The sequence below is a fragment of the Trichosurus vulpecula genome, chromosome 4 (genome assembly GCF_011100635.1).
Source record: "Trichosurus vulpecula isolate mTriVul1 chromosome 4, mTriVul1.pri, whole genome shotgun sequence".
Classification (NCBI taxonomy): domain Eukaryota; kingdom Metazoa; phylum Chordata; class Mammalia; order Diprotodontia; family Phalangeridae; genus Trichosurus; species Trichosurus vulpecula.
The window spans coordinates 247,137,840-247,165,442 of record NC_050576.1 but is presented as its reverse complement, the minus strand read 5'-3'; the positions used below and the strand labels follow the sequence as shown (position 1 = coordinate 247,165,442).

Here is a 27,603-nt window from a genome sequence, read left to right as displayed (position 1 = left end):
CCCGTTTGACACATGAAATCACTGAGACTGAAAAAGTGAGTATCTGGGGCTGGGTTAGAACATGGATCTTCCTGCCTCCTCAGTCCAGTGTGCCAGCCAGCCGCCTCCACCCCGCGCCTGCCAGATGCACATTAAGTTGCTCAAATTCAGTGTCTTCCCCAACAAGCACCCCAGTCCCCACGCCCCATGGCCCAAGGTAGTTCTTGAATGACCTCACCAAGGAGAAACACGATGGATCCACATCCTGGGCAGCTACTCAGCTGTTTGAAAGATGCCTCAAAAAAAAAAAGACTAAGCTGAAGATATTTAATAAATGGGACCAGGAATGATTAATCACATTTTACTGTCATTCGATAACTTGGCACCCAAGGAATCACCTCGTTTCTCCAATTCCCATAAATTTAATGGAGGTCACATCGTGGACTATTGGACTGAAAAGCATTGCCACCAAAATCCCTGATGGTACTTTTATGTTCGCTGATGTGTAGACATAATTCTCTGCATCTTTGAGCCCCACACAGTATGTCTTTCCCAGGGAGACACTTGAGCAGATATATACGGTACCATGTACAAAGTTACAAGAGATGAACCCTCTGATTTATTCCTCTTACCTGTAACAAGATGATAGAAAATTTAAAACCAATGGGTGCTATTATATAGTATAGCACTTCTCTCCACCCCTGCTAAAAGGGATAGAAAAGATATTTATTGAAACTGGAAGCTATTACTTATAAGACCCTCGCTGTCTGGAAATTTCAGTCTGGGACTTAAAATGGAATTTTAAAGACTCTTCATGAAGACCCGAAAGTGTTACGTCTCATAGGTTTCATGTGGTCTCATTTGTTCCTAATACTTTCTTTCATCTGTGCCATTCTTTTGAATTGCCGAAATTTTCCTGCATTTTCTTCATTTTAGATTTTTGACAGACTGCTCGAATTCCAGAAGTATTGCATTTCTAGCTTTTCCTACTATCTTCTATTTATAAAGAAAGAAAATATGTGATTGATATATAGTATATATATATATATGTGTGTATTTACCTATATACCCATATGTACATATATTCACGTGTTAGGAAAGCTATGACTGTCTCCATACTTAAGCCCATCGAAATAAAGAGATACAGTGTGGCACAGTGAATAGAAAGCTGGATTTGGAGTCGGGAAGACCCAGGTTCAAATCCTACCTCTGACACAGACTGGCTATGTGACCCTAGACGAGTTATTTAACCCCTCAGTACTGTTGGCAGCTCTCTGAGACATTAAGTTCCAAAGAAGGGACCAACCTGCCCTGGTGCAGAGGGTGTTTCCTATACCATTGGAATCACAAGCCCAAATCCCTCCACTACCATAGAAATAGGGTAGCAAGCTAGAAGAAACTTCTGGGTCAGTTCTTATAAATCATCCCATTGTCTCTGAATGCCTTAGAACTGTTGCTTCTTATAGTCTATGAGTCAAGTCAAGTCAACAAGCATTTATTAAGTACCTACTGTTTGCTTGGCACTGTGTGCTAAGTGCTGGGGGTATGAAGAAAGTCAAAAGTCAGTCCTTGCTGTCAGGAAGCTCATAGTCTAATGGGGGACACAAGATAAACTATGTACCAATAAAGCATATACATGATATTGGAGAGAATCTTCAGAAGGAATTCACTGGCGTGAAGAGAGGGTCATGAAAGCCTTCTTAGAATAAGCAGGATTTTGTCTGGGACTTGACAGAAGCCAGGAAAGGCAGGATATAGACTGAGGGGGGAGAGAATTCAGGAAGGGGGGACAGCTAAGGAAGTAAAATGGATAATTTTGATTACATTAAATCAAACAGGGGTTGTACAAATAAAACCAATGTAGTCAAGATTAGAAGGAAAGCCGAAAGTTAGGGGAAAGTTTTCTAGACAGTTTCTCGGATAAAGGTCTCATATCTCAACTATAGAGGGACTTTTGCCAAATTTATAAGAATATGAGTCATTCCCCAATTGATAAATGGTCAAAGGATATGAATAGGAATTAGAGAAATGCAAATTAAAACAACTTTGAAATATCATCTCACACGTATCAGTGGGATTAAATTAATAGAAGGGAAAAATGACAAATGTTGGAGAGAGTGTGGGAAAATTGGGACAGTAATATACTGTTGATGGAACTGTGAACTAAACCAACTGTTTCCGAGAGCAATCTGGAATTATGGCCAAAGAATCATAAAACTGTGTATACACTTTGACCCAGCAATACCACTATTAGATCTGTTTCTCAAAGTGATCAGGGAAAAAGTAAAGGAACCTATATGTTCTAAAATATTTATAGCAGCTCTCTTCGTGGTAGCAAAGAACTGGAAGTTGAGGGCATGCCCGTCAGTTGGAGAATGGCTGAACGTGTTGTGGTGTGTGATTGTGAGGAATGCTGCTGTGCCACAAGAAATGATGAGCTGGTTGATTTTAGGAAAACATGGAAAGACTTGCATGAAATAACGAAAAGTAAAATGAGCAGAACCGAGAGAACGTTGTATACAGTAACAGCAATGTTGTTCGAGGAATATTTGTGAACAACCAACTTATGCTGAGTACTATAAAAACTCAGATCATCTGTAAAGGACCTATGAAGGAAAATACTATCCACCTCCAGAGAAAGAGCTGATAAATAGAAGTACTCAGAGTATGGTTTCACATAGATTTATAAATCTGTGTGAAATAGTGGCTTTCTCTAGTGCAGGGTGAGGAAGGAGGGAAGGAGACAGTTCAGAACTTAAAATGTCACAAAAAATAAACTTTGTTTTAAGAAGAACAATATACACACTGGCTACAATTGTGTAAAAAAAAAAAAGACAGCATTAAAAAGCAAGAAAATCTGTGGTGCCATATTAAAAAAATAAAGATGGACTCGGAATATTGAATACACTGTCCAGCATGGCCATTTGATTGGTCATTGTTTTTCTGTATTTGCTTTTTTAGGGTTTTGTCATTGTAATTGTTGTTTCCCATCAGAGAGGGGTTTATTGAGTGGCAAGGGTACTTGGAAAATAACTGTGATGTAAAAATCAAAATTATATATATATATATATATGTACATATACATATATATATAATACACACACACACAAACACACATATCAATAGAACATTTTAAAAAGAAATAAGCAACAGGGACTAATCAAAATGTTGAACATTCTTACCTTCTTTCTACTCTTTAACTATTATTTTGTGGGATATCTTATTGCTATGGGGAGTTCCAGGTCTAGTTATGTCAGTGAGTCTGACACTTCTCTTATACTTGGGGATTATTAAGAAAAGTGGGTGTCCTATTTTAGTGAGGGCATTAATAAACTAGTGATACAAAGGCAAAAATGCCACAGCCCTTTTCATCTCTCACATTCTGTGATTCTTTGAAATAGGACTCCTCATGGTGACCTGGATGGAGAATGTGCTGGGAACAGGACTTTTGCAGCACTAATGATTTCATTTTACAGCTAGAAAACAGAAAACTATTTTTTAATCTTCGTAAGGCTTTGGAATAAAAACACCGATAAGTCTACAGGAAACAAACATTAAATTATTACAAGAGAGCGAAAATCTGAAGAGAGGACATGGGAGAAGAATGATTTCTTTAAACGTCATTCAGTTGCTTATCAAAAAATTCTAGAAATCATGAAAATTATAATTTGACTTGGAAACAAAATTATTTGATTGGGAAATTGAATAACATGAATAATTTATCAAACTTTCTAATTTCCACAAATTGGGCACTTTCAGGCATTTTTAAAATTAGAAATGAGAAAAGAATCATATGCCCATTTTGTCTGACTTCTAATAATCTAATTCATGTTCTGTATTCAAGTTTTGTGCTTAATTATCACTCTGCGTAGATCCACTGAGACCATCTAATGTCATTTCTCAAGAAATTGAGGGACTATCTGCCTCCCAGAAGCACCCCCTTCATGCCCTTTTTAAAACTTGAATTTTATTTTTAATTAACAGAAATCTATTTTCTCTCCTTTCCATCTCCCACCTCATTAGGGAAGAAATACTTGTAACAAATATGTATAGTTCACCAAAAATAGAAATTCCTTCATTGGTTGTGTCCAAAAAATCCACATTTCATTCTGCCCTGTGAATCCATTGCTTCCTTGTTAGGTGGTTGATAGTGTTCTTCAGCATTGCTGTGCAATCACAGAGGGTCGTTGTGCTGATCAGAATTCTTACAGCTTTCACATTTGTTTGTTTTAACGGTGTTGTTACTGAATAAGTTGTTCTCCTGGGTCTCCCCATTTTATTCTTCATCAGTTCATACAAGTCCTCAAATTGTTTTTCTAATATTGATTGAAAGTCTACCGTTCTTCTGATTCTGCTCGCTTCATCCTGCATCAATTCAGCCACGCTTTTTATGTTTTGTTGTAATCACCTTTTTACTCATTTCTTATGGGAAAATAGTATTCCATGCTTTTTGTTCAGTCTCTTAGGGGTGTAGGCTCAGCAGTGGTGGAGTTGGGTCAAAGGACACACACCATTTAGTCACTTTTAGAGTATCATTCAAAATTGCTTTCCAGAATGGTTGGACCCATCCACCCTTCTGCCCACAGCATATCAATGTGCCCTATTTTTCCACAGCCCCTCCAGCAATTGTCTTTTTCCTGGTTGCCATTTTTGCCAATCTGATGCGTATGTGGTGGAACCTCAAAATGGCTTTAATTTGCATTTCCCTATTAGTGATTTGGAGTATTTTTCATTTGACAATGATAATCATAGGATCATAGATATAGAAATAAATTGAAGAACCCAGCTAATCTAACTTCCCTCCCCACCCCCTCATTTTACAGGCAAGGAAAATACATACCTGCATATGTGTATGTGTGTGTGTACATATATATATATATATAGACACACACATACATATTTGTGTGTATATACACATGTATACATGTTGTTGTTCAGGCATTTTTCAGTCATATCTAACTCTTTGTGACCCCATTTGGAGATTTCTTGAAGAAGACACTGGAGTATTTTTCCTTCTCCAGCTCATTTTACAGATGAGGAAACTTAGACAAACAGAATTAAGTAATTTGCCCAGGGTCACACAGCTAGTAAGCAACTGAGGCCAGATTTGAAATCAGAAGATGAATCTTCCTGACTCCAGGCCTGGCACTCTATGCACTATGGTGCCCCCAGCTGCCTACACACACAGACACAGACACAGACAGACACAGACAGACACAGACACAGACACAGACGCAGACACACCCTTCTAATGTATCTGTCTATCTGTCTAACCAGGGACTTTGTTACTTGCTCAAACTCATGCAGATACTATCAAGGGTGAGATTAGACCTCAGGGCTCTGACTCCAGGACTAATAAACACCCTTTCCATTGTGCCACATTGCTCCTCAAGAAATGATTGTGTGATTTTTTTTCCCTTTAGAATGAATGACTTGAAGTCAGAAGAATTGGGCCCAAAACCTGGTTCAGATGCTTGCAGGGCACACGACTCTGAGCACGTCATCTCGTTAATATCTCTCAGCCTCAGTTTCCTCATCTTTGAAATGGGGTTAACCAAAACCTGACAGTGAGGCCTCGAGGAGATTATTAGGCACAGGAGCTAGTGTCCAGCTCCCTTTGGCTGCTTATTTCTGTGGCTGTTTTAGCCTGTAGCCCTCAGTAAACTATAAAATCCCTTTGTTTGGCAGCTTTTCAAAAGCAAGGTGCATAAAGCTATTTCATGATACTTTGAGTTCCTCAAGTGAAAAATAATGACCACAACCAACACTTGCGTTGTGCTTGCAAACCAGCAAAATGATGCACATATGTTATCTTGTTTGAGCCTTGCAACAGCCTTGTGAAGGCAGGTACCATAGAGATTATCATCCCCAATCTGCAGATAGGGAAACTGAGTCTCAGACAGGTAGGGTCACTTTTCCTAGCATGGGTCAGCCAGCAAGTGTTAGGTCAAGGATTAGAACCTGGCGTTTCCTGCCATTGAGGCCAGTGGAAAGACTGCTAGATTTGGACTCAGAGGACCTGGGTACCAATCCCAGCTCTGCCACTTACTACCTGCATGAACTTGGACAGTCATTAAACTCTTTGGTTCTCAGTTTCCCCATCTATAAAATAAGGAAGTTGGACTTGATGATCTCTAAGGGACTTTCTAGTTTTAACCACATAAACATGTAGCCCTGCCACAATGGCAAGGTAGGATGATTCTCAGTTTTTAAGAACAATTTAATTCAATAACCATTTATTAATAAAGTGCCTACTGTGTGCCAGGTACTGTGTTAAGAACTAAGGATACAAAGAAAGGCAAAAGATAGTCCTTGCCCTCAAGGAGCTAATGTGGGTGGCAAGGGGAGAGACAACATTTATGTAGCACATATATGCAAAGCAAATACAAGATAAATAGGAAATAATTGACAGAGGGAAGAAATGGAACTAAGAAAGGTTGGAGAAAACTTCCTATAGAAGATGGGATTTTAGTTGGTGGTCAGTAATCAGAACAGAGGAGGGAGAGCATTCCAGGCATGAGGGACAGCCAGAGTGAATGCCCAGAGCCAGGAGACAAACTGTCTTGTTCGTGGAACAGCCAGGTGGCCAGTGTCACTGCATGAAAGACTGTGTGGGAGGGGGATGTAAGGTGTAAGAAGACTGGAGAGAGAGAAGGATGGGACGAGGTTATGAAGGGCTTATGAAGAACACGAGCTGATGAATAGTTTCCCATAATACATCTATTTGTTCATGAAAATTCTAATTTATGAAGCAAAATGACTATTGAAATTCTGTTTTTAAGGCTTTGCTTTCTGCCAGGACAAATTACACCACCATGAAATAGCCTTATTTGTATTTCTCATTAAGCACTGTTTTGAAATTGGTGTACAGTTCACACAAAGAATAACTTTCCCTTCTGACTGGAATAATCAAATTAGCCTCTTTTTATCGTGTGTTTTTCTCCTAAATTCAGCTTCTTTTCTAGGCTCTGTCTGTTCCATTAGGTAGTGTAAAACCATGACAAGAACCCAACTGGGCATTTGCATCCTGTCCAAAATCATGCTGCCCTTTTGTTTTTGCTTCAGTGATTTATCTCCCTAAAATCTCTGCATGTTCCTCTAGACTCCAAAACTGCAGATTTGTGGCCTCATCAATGTGGTATTTTCTCAGATGATCAAATGAGACATTTAAAAAGGTCTTAGCATCATGCCTGGCTCATAGTAGGCACTCTATAATGGCTTGTTCCTCCAACAAGGCAGAGCAAGATCCAGTCATACCTTCCCATCCTGCATGATGTTTGTCTGTGTTCTCTCACAAGTTAGCTATAGCAGGGAGATGGGGGAAGGTGAATGACCCAGCATGCCAGGAGCCTTCCCCAAGTCTGCTTGACATCACTAAGATAGCTATGGAAAGTCTTTCTTGATCCCACTAGTCACTAGTATTTTCTCACTATTCAAATTATGCTGTTTATCTTTATCTGTTTACATGTTGTATACCACCCCACCCTCCAAGTAGAATATAAGCATCTTGAGGGTGAAACCTGGTTTGATATTTGTCTTTGTTTCTAGCTCCTAGAACAGTGCCTTGTTCATGGTCCTTAATAAAAAAAACTTAACAAACTTACTTAACTTATTAATAACTTAATAAAGTACTTAATAAATGCTTGTTGGATTAGACTATATAGAGCAGATATTTAACAAACATGTCCTGAAGTTAATTTGTCTTCTTTGGCAATCAACTGTATAGATGAAGGATGCCAGTTTGGGAAGGCTACTTCCACTGTACAGGGTATTCCTAAAGTCTGGATACATAGGAAAAAATGCATATTTTCAAGAAATGAAATGAATGAAATTTTCGACAACATTTTATTTAATTGTAGTATTAACAAATAACATCTTCAATATGATTTCCATCATTTGTGATGCAAAGGTTGATGCGCTTTGCAAGATTCACATGAACTCGATGCAATAACTCCTCATTGCTATCAATTTTAGCACATTCACTCTTTATGTGTTCAATCAAGTGTGTTGCATCTGTGATTTTCATTGAGTACACCTTCTCCTTTAGCATACCCCAGAAAAAGAAGTTGCTGAACAACACAGTCTTCGGCGAAACGGTTAATGAGATGTTAATGAGATTTCCTATGTGTCTAGACTTTAGGGGCACCTTGTAGAAGAAAGGAATATTTCGATGCCTTCTCAGATTACACCAACATCAAATGGTAGACACTGAGAGGCTATGCACAGAATTTCTTTTTTTATATCGTTCTGTTAATGTACCTATTTCTATATCTATATATTACTGATTTAAAAGACTGGTTTATAGGCATTCCATTAGCTGGTCATATGGCATGTAGCTGTGCTAGTACTATTGGTCCTTGAGGTCAGAGGGGGTCTCATTTCTGTCCTTATATCTCCATTCCCTAGCATAGTAACTTAAGCCTATATCAGTGGTTAATAATAACCAACATTTGGATAGAGCTTTAAGATTTGCTTATTAATACTTGTTGAATTCAATTAAGTTGTACAGTCCTTTTTACAGGGTTTGGTTGGAGACTTTGATATGGCACATTTTTTGAACTCTTGCTGTGATCAGTATGATAGAGAGTAGGCTTGGCTGATGTTTGCTTTATGGATGTGTTCAACCTTGTAGTAGAATGGTGTCTATAGCATATGTGGCCTCTGTTCATACATGTCTTTGTCCAAATCATAAAATCACAGAATTTCAGAACTGGAAGAGAGTCAGCAGCCACTTAGAACACGTAACTCAAAAAAAGAATCCCCCATGAGATCTACCCAATGATGGTCATCCGCTCTCTGTTTAAAGACCTCAAACGATTGGGTCTCCAATAGGTTCCTAGGAAGCATACTCTCTAAGGATAGCTCTGTTAGGATGTTAATCCTTATATCTTTGACCCTCTGCTCCTCGTTCACTTATATTCCTCACATGCACACACACACACACACACACACACACACACACACACACACACACACACCTGAATTAGAATGTCACTCCTTGAGAGAAGGGACTATTTAAGTTTCTTTATCTTTCTTTTTTATCCCCAATGCCTTGCACACAGTAGGAGCTAATTCTGGCTTCTAAATGAAGTAAGTAACTTTAAGTACTTTGACAACTCATAAAGATACATGCAGCATAATGAGCTCTCCTCATCTTAATAAACACAGTAGAAGCTTGATAAATGTTTGTCGAATTGAATTGAACTCCTCCACAATTGCTCCTCATTCTGGCTTCTGGGACCAAGCAGAAGAAGTCTAAGCTTTCTTCCAAAGGAAAATCCTTCAAATACTTGGAGACAGCCATTGTGTCCTCCACTGTCCCATGTCCTCTTCTCCGGGCTGAGATCCTCAGTTTCTCCAAGTGACCGTTAATTGGCATGCACTCCTGATTGTCCCTTTCCTGCCCATTCTGCCCCTTATTATTATTGTTCCTAGGATATGGTTCCCAGAGCTTAGCACAGCACTGTGTGTGTGATATGACCAGGGCACAGTACAGCGGTACTGCTGGCTCCTTATTCCTGGATGCTGTGCCTCTCTTGATTCAGCCTAAGATGATGTTAGCTTTCTTGGTGGCCACATCACACCAAGATCTGCATTTTCTCATCCATTTTTGCTCTAATTCAAAAGTCACATTTGTTCCTGAAATACCCGGGGACCAAGAAACAATGTGATATGTTAGAAAATCAGCCAAAAACTTCCTTTCTTTCATCAAGCTTGATCTCTAAGCCAGGGTTCCCACAAATATTGATTTCATCCAGTCTCCAGTTTGTCTGTTGATCCATTTTAGCAGGATGTTAAAAAAACTAGAGTCGCCTTTCACTACTGGGCTGCAGTTCATTTCCAGGGAGTTTTCTCTTCCGTGAGATGAGATTGATCATTTATATTCCTTTCCCACCCTTGAAACCCTCAGCCCTACAGAGATTGCCAATGTAGGAAGACCATCCATTTATCCTTCCCTTTCTCAAGGTGTGTTCAGACAGAGCCTCTATTATTATTAAGGCTGAAGGCCTACTTACTCCTGATATGAACAATTGGAGCTCTCTCACAAAGCACTTACTCCCTTTGAGGTCTGGGCATGCATCAGAGGCATTGGTCCCTGATGGAAGGTTGTTTGCAGACACTTGAGCATCTGACAGTAAAAGGAGTTCTGGGCAAGGAGAGCTTATTATGATGGATGTGTCTTTAGGAGATGACATTGAGTTGTATGGGAGTCAAAAGACTCAAAGTCACTTGTTTCATTTAGAAGATAGAATTATTTTAATTAGGCTTAGAAATTTTTTAACTCAGTAATAAAAAAAATCACATTAGAATAAAGCAAGTTCCATTGTTATTACTCTGAATTTCTACAAATAAAATTTTAAGTATAATTGCATCCCCAAAGTGCCTTTTGGGGGAAATGGACAGGGCTTTCTAATTGCAATATTAACCACAATGATTGGTGATGAGTTCTTAGGTGACCCTCACAGCATAGCCCAGTGGGCCTTGGAAGTTACTCCAGCCTGTATCCCAGAATTCCAAATGGCCCTAGTGACACTAAGCCCCCAAGAGATAGGCTGAGGATTTGTGTTAGGATCCATACAATTTGAGGGATTCAGTAAGAGTTACTTACCTAAGGATGTCGGATACTTAGAGAATTCTAGCATTGTGGTGCAGAGAAAAACATGATAGATTTGGAGTCAAAAGATCTGGATTCAAATCCTGATTGCCTCTATCATTGTCGTTGAGTCAATTTTAGTCATTTTCAGATTCTTTGTGACCCCATTTGGGATTCTCTTGGCACAAATACTGGAGTGGTTTGCCATTTCCTTCTCCAGCTTGTTTTTCAGAGGAGGAAACAGAGGCAAACAGGGTTAAGTGACTTGCCCAGGGTTACACAGCTAGTAAGTATCAGAGACCAGATTTGAATTCACAAAGTTGAGTCTTTCCGACTCCAGGACCAGCACTCCATCCACTACACCATCTAGCTGCCCTTAACTTTGGTACATATTTTTTTAAATCTTAACTCTTCAGTGAGTCCTCCATTCATCTACTTCAGTCTTTTCTGGTTTTCCCTCCTCATAGGAGTTGTTTCCTTATCGTCTTCAGAATTCCATTGTTGGCTAAAAGGGAGATCTATATGCACCAAAGTATTGATGGCAGTGACTTTTGTACTGGAGGGAAAAGGTAGATTTCCATTGACTGAGACATGGCTAAACAAACAGTGGTATGTGGATGGATGTTGTAAGAAATGCTGACTGCAGAGAGGCATGGGGCAGACGTATATGGACTGACGCGAAGTGAAGATAATATATACCATGACCACAAGAGTATGAATGGAAGGAACAACAATAGAAACTGAATTCTGTGAAATTACAGTGACCAAGCATGGCCCCAAGGAGCAGGCAGGAGGAGGCATCTCTTTCCATTCTTTGTAGAGGTGAGGGACAGTGAATGTAGAATACTGTACATCATCAGACTTTTCCAAATATTGCTTGGTTTTGCCAAACCATTTTTTCCTCTTTCTTATTCTTTGTTATATAGAACTCTTAGAACTGGGAGGGATACATTGGTAAATGTACATGATGTAAAAACAAAATAGGTCATTTTAAAAAAATAATTCTTGAGAGTTTCCCGTCCCTCCTGAGCTCTCTCACCTCATTAAGTTGTAGATCCTACGTATCCATCCTCTGAACCATTTCAAATCTGTTCTTTCCCAGTCTAGACCAAATGTAAGACTATGCCTAGCTTTCTTCTTCTCTATCTCAAACCCTTCAAGAAAGTGGACTCAGGTAGAGAGATACGCTCTTCATACTTTACTGAATTCCAAGATAAAGGGTTACATCTAGACTCCACTTTATCCAGAACTAATATAAATACTTTTCTCGGTATTATTTTCCCCAAATATAGTCATATCAATAAACATGTACTCATGCCTATATTTGGTGTTACTGTTAAACAGGATAAAGAGTTCCTGTTTATGGATTGTTTATTAAATCAGGGACACAGAATCCCAGAGCTGACGGGGATCTCAACAGCCATGACTGCTGTGCACAGCACCTGATGAGGGCTTATCCAGGCTCTACTTAAAGACTTCCATCGAGGGAAAACCTCCATCTTCCAACACAACCCATTCCACTTTGGGTTTGACGTTGATGTTGCTCTGGTGAGATCGATGGGCACACAGAAGACCTTAATTGTCCCCCTCCAGGACAATGCCAGAAATTTCCAAATAGTGATAGCTCACGTTTATATCGCGACATACAGTTTACAAAGTGATTTCTTCACAATAAGTCTGTGAAGTAGAGAGGTCAAGAATTATTATCCCCATTTTACATATGAAGAAACTGAGATGGGAAGAGGCGAGTAATTTGCTTAAGACCAGATAGATGTTCAACAGTCTCTCAGAGCCCTTTTAATTTATATTGCACTTTGATCAATTTAATGGCATCCAATAAGTATTGGTTATTTTTTTACTCTGTGTAAGACAGATGACACGTACTGTGACATAGTGATAGAAAGCTGGCCCCAGATTTAGGAACACCTGGGTCTGACACTTACGGACAAGTCATTTAACTCAGTGCCTCAGGCAATCTTCTGACACTACATTTCGGAGCAGATGCCATTAGGCATTGGCAAAAGAAGTTTCCTCACTGGGAGTTCCCTGTGCCCATGAAATCACAGGCTCCTTACTTAACCTCTCTGGGCCTCAGTTTCTCTCTCTGTAAGATGAAGGGGTTGGGCTAGAAGTCATCCTATGACGAGACTCTCCCCTCTTCTGAAGCTTCCTTCTTTATCACTTTTTTTCTGGCCCTCATCTATGTTCCTCATTGTACAACTGTTTCCACTCTGTATTCCTGCTGTGCTCTGATTTATTTTATCGAGAAAACGTCTGAGAACAATTAAGGCTGTGTGAATGTGCTGATTTGTTTTTGCTTGACTGTATTTAGGTGTCATGAGGGAGGGTTCTATGGGGGAAGAGGGAGTTATTATGAAATGGCAGTGAAGGAATAAAAGAAAAAGGAGCATCCATGAAAAGAGGAGAGGAAAAGGAGAGAGAAGGGAAAGAGATGAGAGAGAGAGAGAGAGAGAGAGAGAGAGAGAGAGAGAGAGAGAGAGAGAGAGAGAATGGAGAGGAAAGGAAGAGAGGGGGAAGAGAAAAAGAAATAAATTAAGGGAAGGAGAGAGGAAGAGAAAGAAAAAAGGAGAAAGGAAAAGGGGGAAAGAGACAAAGATAAAAGGACAAAGGGAGGGGGAGGGGAGAAAAGAGAGCAGAGAGAGATGAGGGGGAAGAGAAATAGATGAAGGGAGGGAGAGGGAGAAAGGATAGAGGAAAGGAAAGAGAGAAACAGAAAGGGATGGAAGGGGAAGAAGAAGGAAGGAGAGGGAAAGGGACAGGGAGAAAGAGGGAGAGAGAGAGACTGAGACTAAGACTGCTGGATTTGGAGTTAGCAGACTTGTGTTCAAGCCCCAGCAATGTTTCTGTATGGATTTGAGCAAAACATTAACCTCCTCAGATCTCAGTTGCCTCCTCTATAAAATATAGATAATAATATTTGACCTGCCTACATGACATTGTGGAGAATTTGCTTCACAATTGTGAAGAATTCACAATTTAATTCACAGTTGTGAAGAAATTATTTTGTAAACTAGAAACCACAATGCAAATGTGAACTTCTATTACTTTGTAATTTCTAATATTGTACTTGGGGATAGGGGAAGATGGGCAAGGGAGATTAGTTGGTTAAGGTGCTGCTTATAAATTTCTCATCAGTCGAGTCCATAAGAAGGACTCATCCATGTCCCAAACTATAGAGTTTCAATGTAAGTGTCAGGTTTCATATGACTTAAATATTTGAAGGGGTTAGTTAGTGCTCATGGCTGGGCAATGCCAAAATGATAAAAATGGTAATGCTACCTAAATGAAGTTATGGATTTAATGCCATATCGGTCAGACTACCAAGGGGATACTTTATATCTTAGCATGTATCACAGTTCTTGGCACACAGTAAGTGCTTAATAAATACTTGTTGACCTATTAAGCTTGTAGAGCTAAACCAAAAAAAAATTACTATTTGGAGTAAAAAAAAATGGTCATTGGAGCATAGATTCCAAGCTGGAAGGGACCTTAGAGGTCACTGAACCTAATCCCCTCATTTTTACAAATGAGATATCTGAGGCTGAGAGAGGTCAACTGACTTCCCAGGATTAGACAATTAATAAGTGCCTGAAGCAGACCTTGAACTGAGGTTTTCCTGTCTCCAAACACATTCTCTATCGACTGTACCACCTAGCTCCTTCATGGTTCCAGGGGAAATAATAAAAACATGTGGTAACAAAGCCCAAATAGCAGCAATTCCAGACCTCCGCTCATATTATAAAGCAATACTCACCAAAGCCAAAAGGAATTTGCTAAAAATGTGTAAAGTAAATCACTGGACAAATTAAAGAAGAAAGAATCCCCAAACAAAGACTAAAAGACCTGGGAAGTACTGATTGGTGGATGCTAGACCCACTCTGTGTCCAGGCAGGCTCCATCCACTCTTGTGGAGAGACTCCTTGGCCATTTAAATGCTCAGCAATCCCTCCAACACATACCCTACACATCCCTAGCCCGGAATCTTAAATTAGCACATCACTGCAACTAGAAAGAGTGCGTCGGTGTGTCGATCTAGTCCCCATGGCTTCACTCATCCTTTTTATTTTTTATCTGTATCCCCAGATTAGCCCAGTGCTTGGCACATAATAAGCATTTAATGAATGTTTTTCATCCATCCATCCATCCATCCGTCTGTCTATCCATTCATTCATGTGAAGTAGTCCCTCCACTAGACAAGTCCAAAACCTCTCCACTCCTTTTCACCATACAGAGTTCTTGTCCATGCCTTCCCGTAAATCATCCCTTGATAGTCACCTTGAGACTTTCCTATAGTGCAGGAGGCCATAACCTGGGATTACCTCTTTATTTTTCACTCATCTTCAACTGTAATTCAGCATTTCTTTCAGTCATTTAAAAATATTATTCTAAGATTCATAGGCTTCATCAGACTCCCCACAGGGTCCATGACACAAATAAAAAAGGGTTAAGAACCCCCTCCCTAGGTGTCGTACATTGGCTGGTGTATTAGCATGGCACATCATAAAATCAGTCTCTCAAAGCAAAATGGGCAGGAATTAGAACAAATCAGATCCCAATACTGAAAAAGACAAAATGGACCTGTATCCTAGCCAGGGCTTCTTTTCAGCTTATACTTAAAAAAAACTGAGATGGATCTTGAATGAGCTAATCATGTCTTCCTGAAAGAGGAGGCAGGTAATCTGCAGACTACCTGACTTCATCTTCTCCACACTCACAGCACACCTAGGCAGCAACTGAACCTGTGTTGAATCGTTGACAGAAAGAGCCCCGGTACTCAAGCCTGGGAGTTTGGGAGACATCTTCCAGCAGGTCAATGGACAATAGTAAATTCGCCTTTCCAGCTGGTAAATTCATTTATCTATACAGGGGTGTATTTTTCAGGTCATTTCATTCTAGAAGCCCATCAGTATGCATTTCTACCTACAGAAACACAGTATCTCAGAGGTGGAAAGGACCTCGGACACTTCTAATCCCTCTCATACGTGAACACTGTTCCTCTCATGTGAACTGCTATTACTTTGCAATTTCTAACATTGTACTTGAGGATAGGGGAAGATGGACAAGTAGTTGTCTAGCCTTTGTTTGAAGACCTCCAGTGAGGGTTACCCCACTAATGCCCAAGTCAACCCGACTCATTTTTGCACAGCTCGGGAAGATCTTCCTTAGAGCAAATCTAAGTTTGCCTCAGAACCAGTCCTTCTACAGTAGTCCATGGGGAAACTATGAGAATCCATGGTGCCATTTTTTTCTTTGCATTGTCAGTATTGTCTTCATTGATGTTTATTTCCCTTTAATTTCTTAATAGAGCCCTGCCTGATTTGCCACTCAGTGGCTCATCCCTTGTAACAGGGAAAAAAAAGCAAAACCAAGCAACTCATCAGTTGCCTCTGGAAGTACATACATGTGCCTCATTATTGCTTATCAGCCCTGGGCATTTTCTCTGGATGTCCTGGAATGCTCTCCCTCCTCAAATCTGATTACTGATTTCCTTGGCTTCCTATAAATCCTAACTAAAATCCCCCCTTCTGCAGGAAGCCTTCCCCAACCCCTCTTAATCCCAGTGCCTTCCCTCTTTTAAATGTTTTCTATTTTTCCTGTGTATAGCTTGCTTTGTATATGTTTGTTTGCATGTTGTCTCCCCCATTAGACTGTGACCTCCTTTGTAGGCATTTTTGCCATTCCCAACATTTACCACAGCGCTGTGCATATATTAGGTGCTTAACAAATGTTTGTTGATTGATTAATTTCATATTTTATGGAACTAAACTGTCTTTTCTCAATTGAGTATTTATCCACCTGTTTTGACCCATTCAAATTATTAGAGTCCTTTTGTTTTTGTTTTGTTTTTTGAGAAAACTGCTGGACCATGGGCATCCTTGTAGCCCATGTCCATTTGGAAGTGGGCTGACCCTTTGTCCAGACCAGAGGCTCTTAGACTTCCACAACAGAATAAATATTATCCCTGCTATCTAATGCACAGACAGCTCTGCCTTTAACTAACAGCATGGGTCCATGTCTAATAATTCACACAAAAATTAATAACATTCTAGCTGTTTCCACTTAAGCTGGTATTTCAGATACACAGTCATATAGACATGTTAACTGGCCATTTATTTAGCTTCTCCAGGTCCCACTCCTTGTTAAATTAAACCATCTGAAGGCAATGTACCTAGAGATTATTAGCTCGGCCTTCAAACTGAAATGTTTTCGCTGAATTGCAATTTAACACTATTTCCACAATACATTTGATAACAGTTCTGTAATTTGCAAAACTACAGCTAAAGATTTTGTCCCTTTTTTCTTCCCTCCTTCCTACAAAAAAAAATTACCTTTTATCTCTTCACTTAGTATATGGTTATATATGTACATGTTGTCTCTCTTGATAGAAAGTATGCTTATTGAGAACAGGAATTGTTTTGTGTCTAACTATGCGTCACTGATGCCTAGCACAGAGGCCCTTTATAAATGCTGGTGGATTGATCAAGGTCACCCCATGTTTTTTAGATAATCATTCATATGATAAATTCCTCCTCAGATGCATTTCCTGGGGAAAGTTTCTTTCTGAAAATGTAATTCAGTTCAACTCAACAAGCATTTTTTATGTGCCAGACATAGTGCTGGACGCCAGAGATAAAAAGGAGGAATTGAAATAGTCCCTGCCTTAAGTGAACTTACATTCTACAGATGAAATCCTTTGTTTTTGTTGTTTTGGTTTGGGTTTTTTGCTCTGGTTACCCTAGGAAACATGAAAAAATATGTAAAATGTGTTTTCCTTTTCACATTAACCTTTAAGAAACTCAGCCAAATTCATTGCCCAAATACAATAACAATCTCATCTCAAGTGCCTCTTAAAATTTGTTTCTCTGCTCCTTTTAACTGATTTTTCTTTTATTTTTTTAATCACCCTAATTCGCTGTGAGAAATTGTTTCATTTCTGTAAGTTGCTTTATCTCCATTTTGGAAGCCAGAATATGTGTGTGTATGTGTGTGTGTGCGCGCGCTTATGTGTGTGAGAGAGAAAACACTAAAAACTATTTATCCCAATAAATTGCTAAGTTTATTAAATAAATTAATGAAAATTAAATTCAGTGAACATTTATCAATTATTTACTATAGGTGATGGTTAAAAACCAATTCCTGATCAGTCTTCTGAGAAATTCCTGAAGGAAATTTTAAGTGCCGGGCATGAGAATCTAGCATGGCCCTGCCTTTCCACAGCAGACCCCATTTTTACTGACTGGTAAAATCTAGTAGCTCAGACACTAAGCAGGTGCTGCCTTTTTTCTGAATGCTTAAAGCTATGTGTTCCTAAATGATACTGAGGTTATAAATGTGGCGGTGAGATTTGTCGGGATTGAGGGTAGAGCGCGAGCAGCTGGTAAGTGTTTAATAACCAGCTCTCCACAAAGAAATCTGCACATGACACACTTTTAAGTTTACTCTTCATTATTAATATTTTCTCCATCATTTTTCTTAAGCCTGGAAAATTAACAAAACAATAAATAAAGCCTTGATTTGTACCATTGCTGATTTCTAAGATTTAAATGCTCTCACTAAACACTTAACAATAGACTCTCAAAGGCTGATTTGAGCTAGCTCCAGCACACCCCTGGGTGCCCTGGACTTGGAATCAAAAGATCTTAGGTCAAATTAGTTCTCAGCCACTAAACTGTGTGAGCTTATACTTGGGGTAAGTCATTGGTCATGTAGCTAGCATTTATTAAGATCCTTCTGGGTACCAGGTCCTACACAAAGTGCTGGTGATAGAAAGAAAAACAAAAAAACAGTCCCTACTCTCTGGAAGACCTGGCTTCAGACTCTTCTTCAGATGCCATCTCTGTGATGCCAGGAAAATCAGTTAACCTCTCTGTAATTCAGTTTCTTCATCTGTAAAATCAGGGGGCTTGATTCCCTCTAGCTTTGAATCTATGGACTTATTAACCTCTCTGGGCCTCATTTTCCTCATCTATGAAAAGTAGAGGATGGACAAAATGGCCTCTACCTCTAAGACCCTCTTTTCCTAAATCTTAGAAACAGAGCAGAATCTTTGCCTGAATAAACAAATTAAAGTTTTAAAAAATTATTAAGAATAGTAGCATGACTGAAGGCCAAAACATTCTTGATAATTATTAAACAGAAGTGCCAAGAGTTTCCACCACATATGGTGTGCAAGAAGGATTTGAAATGAAGCTTTCTTTTCTCAAGTTGGTAGTGCTCCCAGCTTGAATGCAAGTAGATTCCCCTGGGAGAAGATGTGTGAGTTGTGATGAGTTGTGATGGCTTGTGATGAGTTGTGATGGCTTGTGATGAGCTGTGATGGCTTGTGATGGCTTGTTATGGGCAGAAAGGACTTAACAGGGAGAGTACAGGAGCAATATTTCCAAGAGGAAAGACCATGGTCCTTGCTCCCAGGATCAGCCTTGGTTTTTAGGACATCCAGTAAAAGTGGAGGTGGGGCACATGTTTGGCAGAGGCTCCCTGGCCTACCTGTGCTTCCTCATTGAGAAGGATCAGCTCTTGGGCATCAGGCTTTTCCCAGAAGATGGAATAATAGCCTCCTTCCTCTTCAATGTATATATCCTGCTCCGCAGCCACTGGACTTCCTGGAATTTTTATTAATGATTCCAGATATCCCAGCAATAATTTTCCGACACCAGAGCCTCTGCTCACTGATTCTAATAAGGTTTCACTTTTTTTTCTTCTGTCAATGTCATCCTCATGAATATGATTCAGGCTGAAATTAATCACTGATCATGTTAATGGTTCCTATGAGTTTACTTCCAATACCCCTTCTTGTATTAAATCAAACTCAATAGCATGTTAGATCATTGCACAGCTAAGTTTCCATAAAAGTGCTAGCCTTTTAAAATGATTTATCCCCGGTTTTCTGATAAGATCTTTACTTATTGTATGTTTCTTTTTTTTAAAACTGGCATTTTTTAGTAAACGGTGATGGTTTTAAATCTATCAGACACATAAAAATATGTTGTACAGGAAATATTTGACAATAAGGAGTGTCGTGCTGTATATTATGATCATATAAGTGAATGTGAATCGTTTTATTCAATTTTTATACAGACAAAATATTAGCATTTTACTTGCCCTGTTCAGTAGGATTGGATATATTTTTGCCTATTTTCAAAATATAAATTTTTAAAAACATGATGATAGAAAATTGAAGGAGCCTTTGATTTCGTTATTTTTTTTAGCTTTGCAGTAAAGGAGCAGCTCTGGGAAAACCTTTTGAAGCATCTGCTGAAGATATTTCAAGTGTTGCTAGTTTTATTGAGACAAAGCTTGTCACCTGTTATCTACGGATGAGGAAACCCGACCTTGCCTTGAATCATGCTCACAGGTAAGAAAGAACCATGGATCTAAAAGTCATCACTGCAAAGATGAGAGATAGAAGAGTGGCCTAGGGAGGCGATTAGGCTGTCACACCCTAGGCAAAGATGGTCAGAGTTTGTCTCTGTTTTCCCTCCATTCTGTCTTTGGACAATCCCTGTTACCACTCAGTTCCCTGATCATCACCTTGGCCCCTAACAGGCTGCCTCCGGGGCTTTCTCTATTTCCTCCACCAATCAAAGCTTATCTATCCACAGTTTCTCATCCCCTCTGATCATTGCTCTCAGGTTTGATGAGTTATGATGAGTTTTAAGTGAATTCCTCATTAATAACTAGCCTATTGAGTTAGGTAATCTGGATATAATCCCTTCCAGGTAACATACCCGAAGCTAATTACAAAGCACATTAACCGCAGATTTCCTTTGAAAATGGCAGAGATTTCCTGGAAGTAGGAAGTTGGCATTGTGCTAAGGGAGAAACTATGGAAAGAAAAACATTTTAAAAGCCCTCAAAGGGTTATCTACTTTTCCTGTGGCTAGGTCTGTATAATTTTTTTATCTATAAACCTGATTAATTTATTGTTTTTACTCAGTCTCTGGTATGCTTTGTCCTTGCCAATCAATATATCATCCTCAGGTAGAAGATCCTTTATGTGGTCATTTTATCAGTCATTCAGTCGAGAAATGTTTATTAAGCTCCTACTATGTGCCAGACACTATACTAAGCACCGGGAGTACAAAGAGAGGCAGAAGGCAGTCCCTGCTCTCAAGGGGCTCTGAGTCTAATGGGGGCGACGACATGCAGACAAATACGTGCACATGTGCTACAACATCAGTAATCAGAAAAGAGAGAACAGGAGATAGTGTAGATGGATTGGGAAAGGCTTCTTGTAGGAGGTAAGATTTTAGCTGAAGCTTGAAGGGAGCCAGGGAAGCCAGGGGGTAGAGAAGAGGAGAGAGAGCATCCCAGGCATGGGAGACAGCCAGAGAAAAAGCCCTGTCCTCAAGAAGCTTACGTTCTATGCAGAAAGAGAGCATAGTACATATATATGTGATATATGTGTGTGTGCATCATGTATTATATATAGACATATGTAATATATTAACATATGTTTGTTTAAATATGTAAACATATGTTTTAAATATATGAACATGTGTTGCATATAATATATGTTTATATAGAAATGTTATATATAACATATATTCTATATAATCATAAAAATATATGTCATGTGTGTGTAATGGGGTGGGGAAGCAGGAGAATAGCAGCAGTTGTAGAGAGTAGGGGGACAGAGACATAAAAATTATGATGTATCATTTGAGCTGAGCCTTGAAGAAATGAGGGCATTGGAAGACCAGAGGTGAAGAAGGTATACATCCTCAGATGGGGAGCTAGTCTGTGCAAAGGTCCAGAGAAGGGAATGCTTTGAATGAGAAACTTAAGAGAACCAGTGTGGTTGGTCTGTGTGAAGGAAAATAACTTATAAGAAGGATGGAAAGGTTAGTTGGAGCCAAGTTGTGAAGGTTTTCAATGCCAAACAAATATGGCGGGCCCTTTCCCTTTGACACAAATACACCTATAAAGACAGATTTTTGACCGATGGTGCCTTTTATCTATGAACCACTGAACAAATAAAGAAGGAAACCATTAATTTGCTTATTATACCCCAGGTGGCATGTAGTAACTCCTGTATCATTATCCTTTCTGGCCTAACATTTCTCCACCTTCCCTGGAATTCTGGCTTTCATTCCACCTGTCCGTTTTGTCCCAAGAATATGTCCTCCCTCCAAACAGAAGAAGATGCTCTTGAAAGGCTGTCTGATGAACTACTCCCTTGTCCGTTGTCCTGCCTCCCTTCCTAGTTCTTTGTTGAATAACAATCACCTACAACTTATATCAATATGAAAACCCAACACCTGCTTTGCTAATAGCCTCAGGGAGACATAATTATCTGCCACATTAAGGCCCATTATGTAAGCGGGCTCTCTGCCAGCCCACTGTAAGTAGTTTACAACCTTACAGCCACCTAGCTGGGCCACCAAGCTAGGGAAAGCCCAAGCTAAGCGTCTTCACTGCCATAAAGAAAACCTGAAGTGGCTTTTATTTGGTGCCAATGATGTCCAGGCAGTAAAGTTAGCTTGACATCAGTCTCATTACTTGCACAAAAATGTATGCAAGATGTCTTGTTCTAATGGAATTTCTTGTAGGAAGCAAGCCACAGATCATGTAAGGAACATCCCATCTGAGATGTTGAGTAACAAGTGATTGACTCTTCCCGGAGGCAGCCATTTGTTCCAATGTGCTCAGCTGCGCGTTTCCTCTTGAGTTTTGAAGAAACTGCCAAAATAGGCACTTTGCCCATAGGATGCATGAAATTATCTTTCCCGTCTATTAGAAGTTATTTGGAAGGAGTATAGTCCAGGTTGGCAGCTGAGTGGCATGGCAAATGAAGTGTGGACTTAGAGTCAGGAAGACCCGAGTTTGAATCCTGCCTCAGACACTTAATAGATGTGTCCTCTTAGCAAGTCACTCAACCTCTCTATGTCTCAGTTCCCTTATCTGTAAAATGAGGGTGTTGGACTCAATGACCTCTAAGGTCCCTTCCAACTCTAACTCTACATGGTCCTCCAGTTCTTCTTGACCATGGGGACAATCATTCTGAGACTTTCCATCTATGTGTTCTGTGTTTTGTGACCAGTAGTAGAGAAGGACATTATTGTAGTATCCATAGTATCTTCTGATATTTCAATGGGTCCACAATCTCACCAACAAGATGGTGCCCTCCCTATGGTATGGCAGCCCAACTCATCCCTTGAGATTCTTGCCTATTTCTTTCCATAAACTCCATGAATGACCCCACCTACCCACCCAATCCACTTGGAGGCCTTCTTGCTGTGTTGGAGTATTCTTGGAGAGCTAGTGTAGGCCTTGGGCTATCTGTTACTACCGCTTGCTCTTATTCCGTGACCACTTTTTTCCCAGTCGTGTATCTTGATCATTAATGCTGTCATGAACAGGTTGTGGTTATTCATTGCATGGCTACTAACACACACCGCAGATCTCGCCATTCCTTTTTGGGTCACTCACAATTTTGATTCTTCAGAGATCATGGTACTCCATGACAGACAACCCCATAGAATCCCAGGGAGGATATTTGAGTTTAAAAACAAGTTTTTGCAACAGAAAGTGGCTCAGGATCATTGAAGGCACTGCTCATTTTTCCATACATATCCAAGTTATTCACAGTGAAGAAGGGACCCACCTTCCTCACCACCATCAACACCAGCCAGTGACCAATTATATCTGATGAGAAGATACGTCTGAGAGTCCTAGGACTGAGCGTACCTCTACCTCCATCACTGATGCTTGCTCCTTTGAGGTCCCCCTTGGGGACAAGTGACCTGACAACATCTTTTGTGGACACTTCAGCAGCTGCAACTTTTGAAGACCCAGAGAAGAAATTCTCACCACCAAAGCCCTTGGCCTTGTCAAATGGTTCAGCATCAGAAACAGATATGATTTGATCACTGGAGATGAAATTAAAGAAGATACAGTAACATCATCTTTGGGGCTGCAGCCTAAAGACCATGGCACCTTTCCAACACCTCTTCATCTGAAACTTCTGGTGTGGGTTGTCTCCCCCATTAGCTCCTTGAGGTCAGGGGTTGTCTTGCCTTTGTGTTTGTATCCCAAGTGCTTTGCACTATTTTTGTAGTTAGTGAATGCCTAACAAATGCTTTCTTTCCCCAATCATTTCTTCATTCTTCTTCCTATTCAGTTCAGGTCCTAGATCATTAGCAATGTCCTGTTACTATCAGATATGCACTGAGTCATTTACTCCTTTCGTTTTGGGTTTTTTTCTTAAATATTTGGCTAAATGAGAGACATTGTGGTGTAACAGATTGATAACTGACCTTGAAGACAGGAAGACTCGAGTTCAAATTCCTCCTCTGACACGTATAGTATGCTATAGCTGTGTCATATAGCTATATACCTGAGAAAGTCGCTTAGCTGTCCATGTCCTGGTCAGCTTTCTTAATACTATATACGTTGCCAAGTAGGTTGCTGATCTGCATTGGGAGAAGGAATTTCAGCTCCTGATAGCAGAAATGCAGAATCTCTTCACCGGAAAAGGCCACATGGTCCAGATGTTCTATGGCCCCACCCCCAACAAACGGTCACTAGCCTCAGCTCAGAGACCTTCAGGGGAGTGATAGAACTTGGTGCTGGTTAGACTTCTCTATCTCATGGAGAGGGGAAGCATGAATGTCTTTACTTTGGTCTGTTGGCTATTTTAAAATGCTGCCTAACCAGGTCAGGTTGGAGATGCATGCAGCCTCATCTTTAGTCTCTTGCTGAAATCTGGAGTCGCTGTTGGCCTCTACTCCAACTACTGGATAATTTGATTACACATGGACTGCCGCCTTGGAAGTGACTCCCATATGAGTAACTAGTCACTTTACTTTCCAATAAAACCGACCATTTTCATTTTGTTTGTGTGTGTTCGTGATGCTGTTCAGTATATCCTACTCCCAGAACCCTCTGCCTTTTTTCGCAATAGACATACATGGGCTTTTTCAAGTAGTTTACAACATTTTGATCTCTTTCATTTCTTTATCCCTAACCATATTTTTTGCTCCCATCCCTCATACCCACTTCACAACCAATCAATATTGACTGACAAACAAATATTTATTAAATGCTTAGTATGCTAAATGCTAGTATTAAATGCTAGCAAGTATCCATGACTGGATTTGAACTTGAGTCTTCCTGACTCCCAGCCCAGACCTTTCTAACCACTCTACCACCTAGCTTCCTAAGATAATTTGACTAACTTAGGAAAACCCTGTCAAATTCTTCACAGAATTTTTATGCTCCATTATATTTTACAACAGATTCATTAGCACATAAACTTTGCCTATCTTGACAGAAGCCAGTTTACTCATGCTTGTGATAAGCATTACAAAGCATAATGACCATTCCAGTAGAATTTAAGATCCTGGAGAGCAGGACCAACTAGCCTTTGTCTTCGTATCTCCAAAACCTGGGACAGTGCTTGGGACATACATAGCAGTATCTTAGTAAGTGCTTATTGATTGAATAATTGATTGATGACCATATAGCCCATAAAATGATGTTTCTTGTTGCCTTTGGGTGCATGATGAAACCAACCCCGTGAATTCCTTTGTTCTGAGTTCCTTCTATGAAGCTGCCTCCTGGTTTCATTCACAGCAGGAATTCCAGTGTGCATTTGATTGAACTCTTCTTGTGGGGGAAGCAGGACCTATGTGAGGATGTGGACCAGACTCTCTCGTGAGAGGCAGGTGTGAATGGCTTACAATCTCTATTATTAGAGGGAATCACCACATAGATGAGATCACAGACACGGGGAGTGTGCTGTGGATTTGAATATTTCCACTTTTAGTCAATGGGTAGAGATGTCATGTTTAGAACAGTTTAAATTAGTTTAATTAATTATTTTGGTGAATTATTGGCAGTTTACTTAATAGTTCTGAATAGTCTAAATACTGTGTGATTCTTATCACCACTACCGCCTTCCCCTCTTTTAACCACTCCAGCTAGGAAGTGGAAAGAGGTTACAAATAACTGGGTGTCACATGTTTTGATCAGTTTCATTGGTTGCCATGGCCAAAACACCCATCCCCTTGTAGACAAACTTCTGATAATGATCATTTCCTCTTTTAGCTAGGCAGGTCCTTGGATTGCAGACATCATCTGTCACATATACCCTAATGGAAGATTCCAGGAAGAGCCCCCCGCAGCTTAGGTGCTTGCCGGTATGGCCTTGGAGAACCCAGCATCACCTTCATGCCACAGGGCATCAGCATAGCACGTTAGCAAAGGATTAAAAAAGACACATACACAGAAAGACTTAAGTAAGGCTGGAACGAGTTTGTGAGATTGCTAGGGAATTCAGAATGAGTTCCTGTGCATATCACATTTGGAACTGGAAGAGGACCGTTTAAATCCTAAACACCCTTATGAGCCCTCCTTCTAGACCTTAGGAAAATTACTGAGCAAGATGTACCCTATAGGATGTCAGACTTATCTCCCATATTATTTATTAGGTTCAATTCTTAGATTCCTTTTCATTGCTGTTCAAAATTCATTTTGGCCTCTCTGTTTTTAATTGAATTGGCTATCCACCAAGGTCAAATATTTGATTCCTTTCATTATTAATGCACTAGGTAAAATCCAGGCTTGTCGTGTTACAGCATGGGAGGAGTCTATATATTTCATCAAATATTATGCATTATATATAATATTCTAATACTAAAATATTTTGAGAGTCATCCACTGTAAAAAACAGAATCTGAAGCCTAATCAATAACTATTTCTCCAAAGAGAAAAATAAATTATTCGGGGCACTCAGTCTATAAATAGCTTTAAACCATTAGTTACCTGATGCATGCAGAATTTTATTTCCTATTGAGCTTTTGTATTATTACCATATTGTGATGGTTGATACTAATCACAGATCAAAATTAAAATATTCCCTTTCTGCATTTATTTGCATTTGCTGGAGCAATTCTTTATTTAATTTTATGCAAATATTGGTTCTCCTGCATCTCTTTAGCAGTCTTATTACCCCCAAATCAGCTTAAAAGTCATCATGTGTCCTAGTGTCAAAAAAAGTATATATATACACATATATTGTTTTGACTCAAAAGAAGACTTTTACCACATATAGAACAGGAAAAACCCAGACTTATGGTTTATACATGTATTAAATCACACATTTTAGAAAGAAATCAGATTAACTTTTTCACTATTAAGCATAGTAGCAAGAAGTTACCAAAAAGTGTACTTTGAACTGATAATAAGGCCATAACTGTGATTTTAAAAATAAATAGTTTTGTTTGCATCATTTATATCACGTTACAAACCAGTATGGTAGCCATAAGAGTAGAAAGGAGCTAACAAACATGAGAGATATTGTGAAGGTAGAGCTACCAAGACTTGGCCCCTGATTGGATATGAGAGTGGGAAGAAAGAACTAAGAAACAATCATGGGCTCCCAGATTTGTAACGTTAATGACCTGGAGGAGGGTGGTACCTGCCATGGAAATAGGGGAATATGGAAGAGGAGCAGGATTTGGGGGAGAAGATGGCAGAGAGAGAGGAGATGATAGCCAGACTGAGTTTGATTTTCCTAGAGAGCATCCAGAAGATACACCCAGTAAACAATTGATGATTCATGACACAAGGTGAGAGATATATATCAGATATATAGATCTGGCAGTCTTATGCATGGAAATGATAACTGAACCCATGAGTTCACGAACAGTGTAGAGGGCAAAGACAAGAAGGCCCAGGACAGAGTCAGGAGGAATACTACACTAAAGGGGCAGGTGATGGGTAATGACCCTTCAAAGGAGGGGCAGGTGAAGGCTTGATATAAAAACTTCCTAATACTAGAGCAATGCCAAAATGGAGTGTGCTTCCCTTGGAACATAGTTGGTTTTCATTTCCCTTCCTTGGGAAGTTTCTAAGCAAAGGGCAGCCAACCACTTTTCATCAGTGTTGTAAAGGGGAAAATTAATTGGTCAGTCAGGAATAGGTTGGACCAGATGGCCTTTGGGATTCTTAAACATATCAAGGATCCACTTAAACTGCCTCCACCCATTAGTAAAATAATAATA

General features: G+C 39.7%; 1 protein-coding gene across 1 annotated transcript in view; it reads left to right on the top strand.

Annotated features, from left to right (window-relative positions):
• SPATA16 (spermatogenesis associated 16) overlaps positions 1 to 27,603 on the top strand; it is a 235,750-nt gene that overhangs the window by 63,191 nt on the left and 144,956 nt on the right. The window contains 2 exon segments of the mRNA XM_036755681.1: positions 19,804 to 19,952; positions 20,507 to 20,575. Coding sequence (XP_036611576.1) covers positions 19,804 to 19,952; positions 20,507 to 20,575 — 218 coding nt within the window.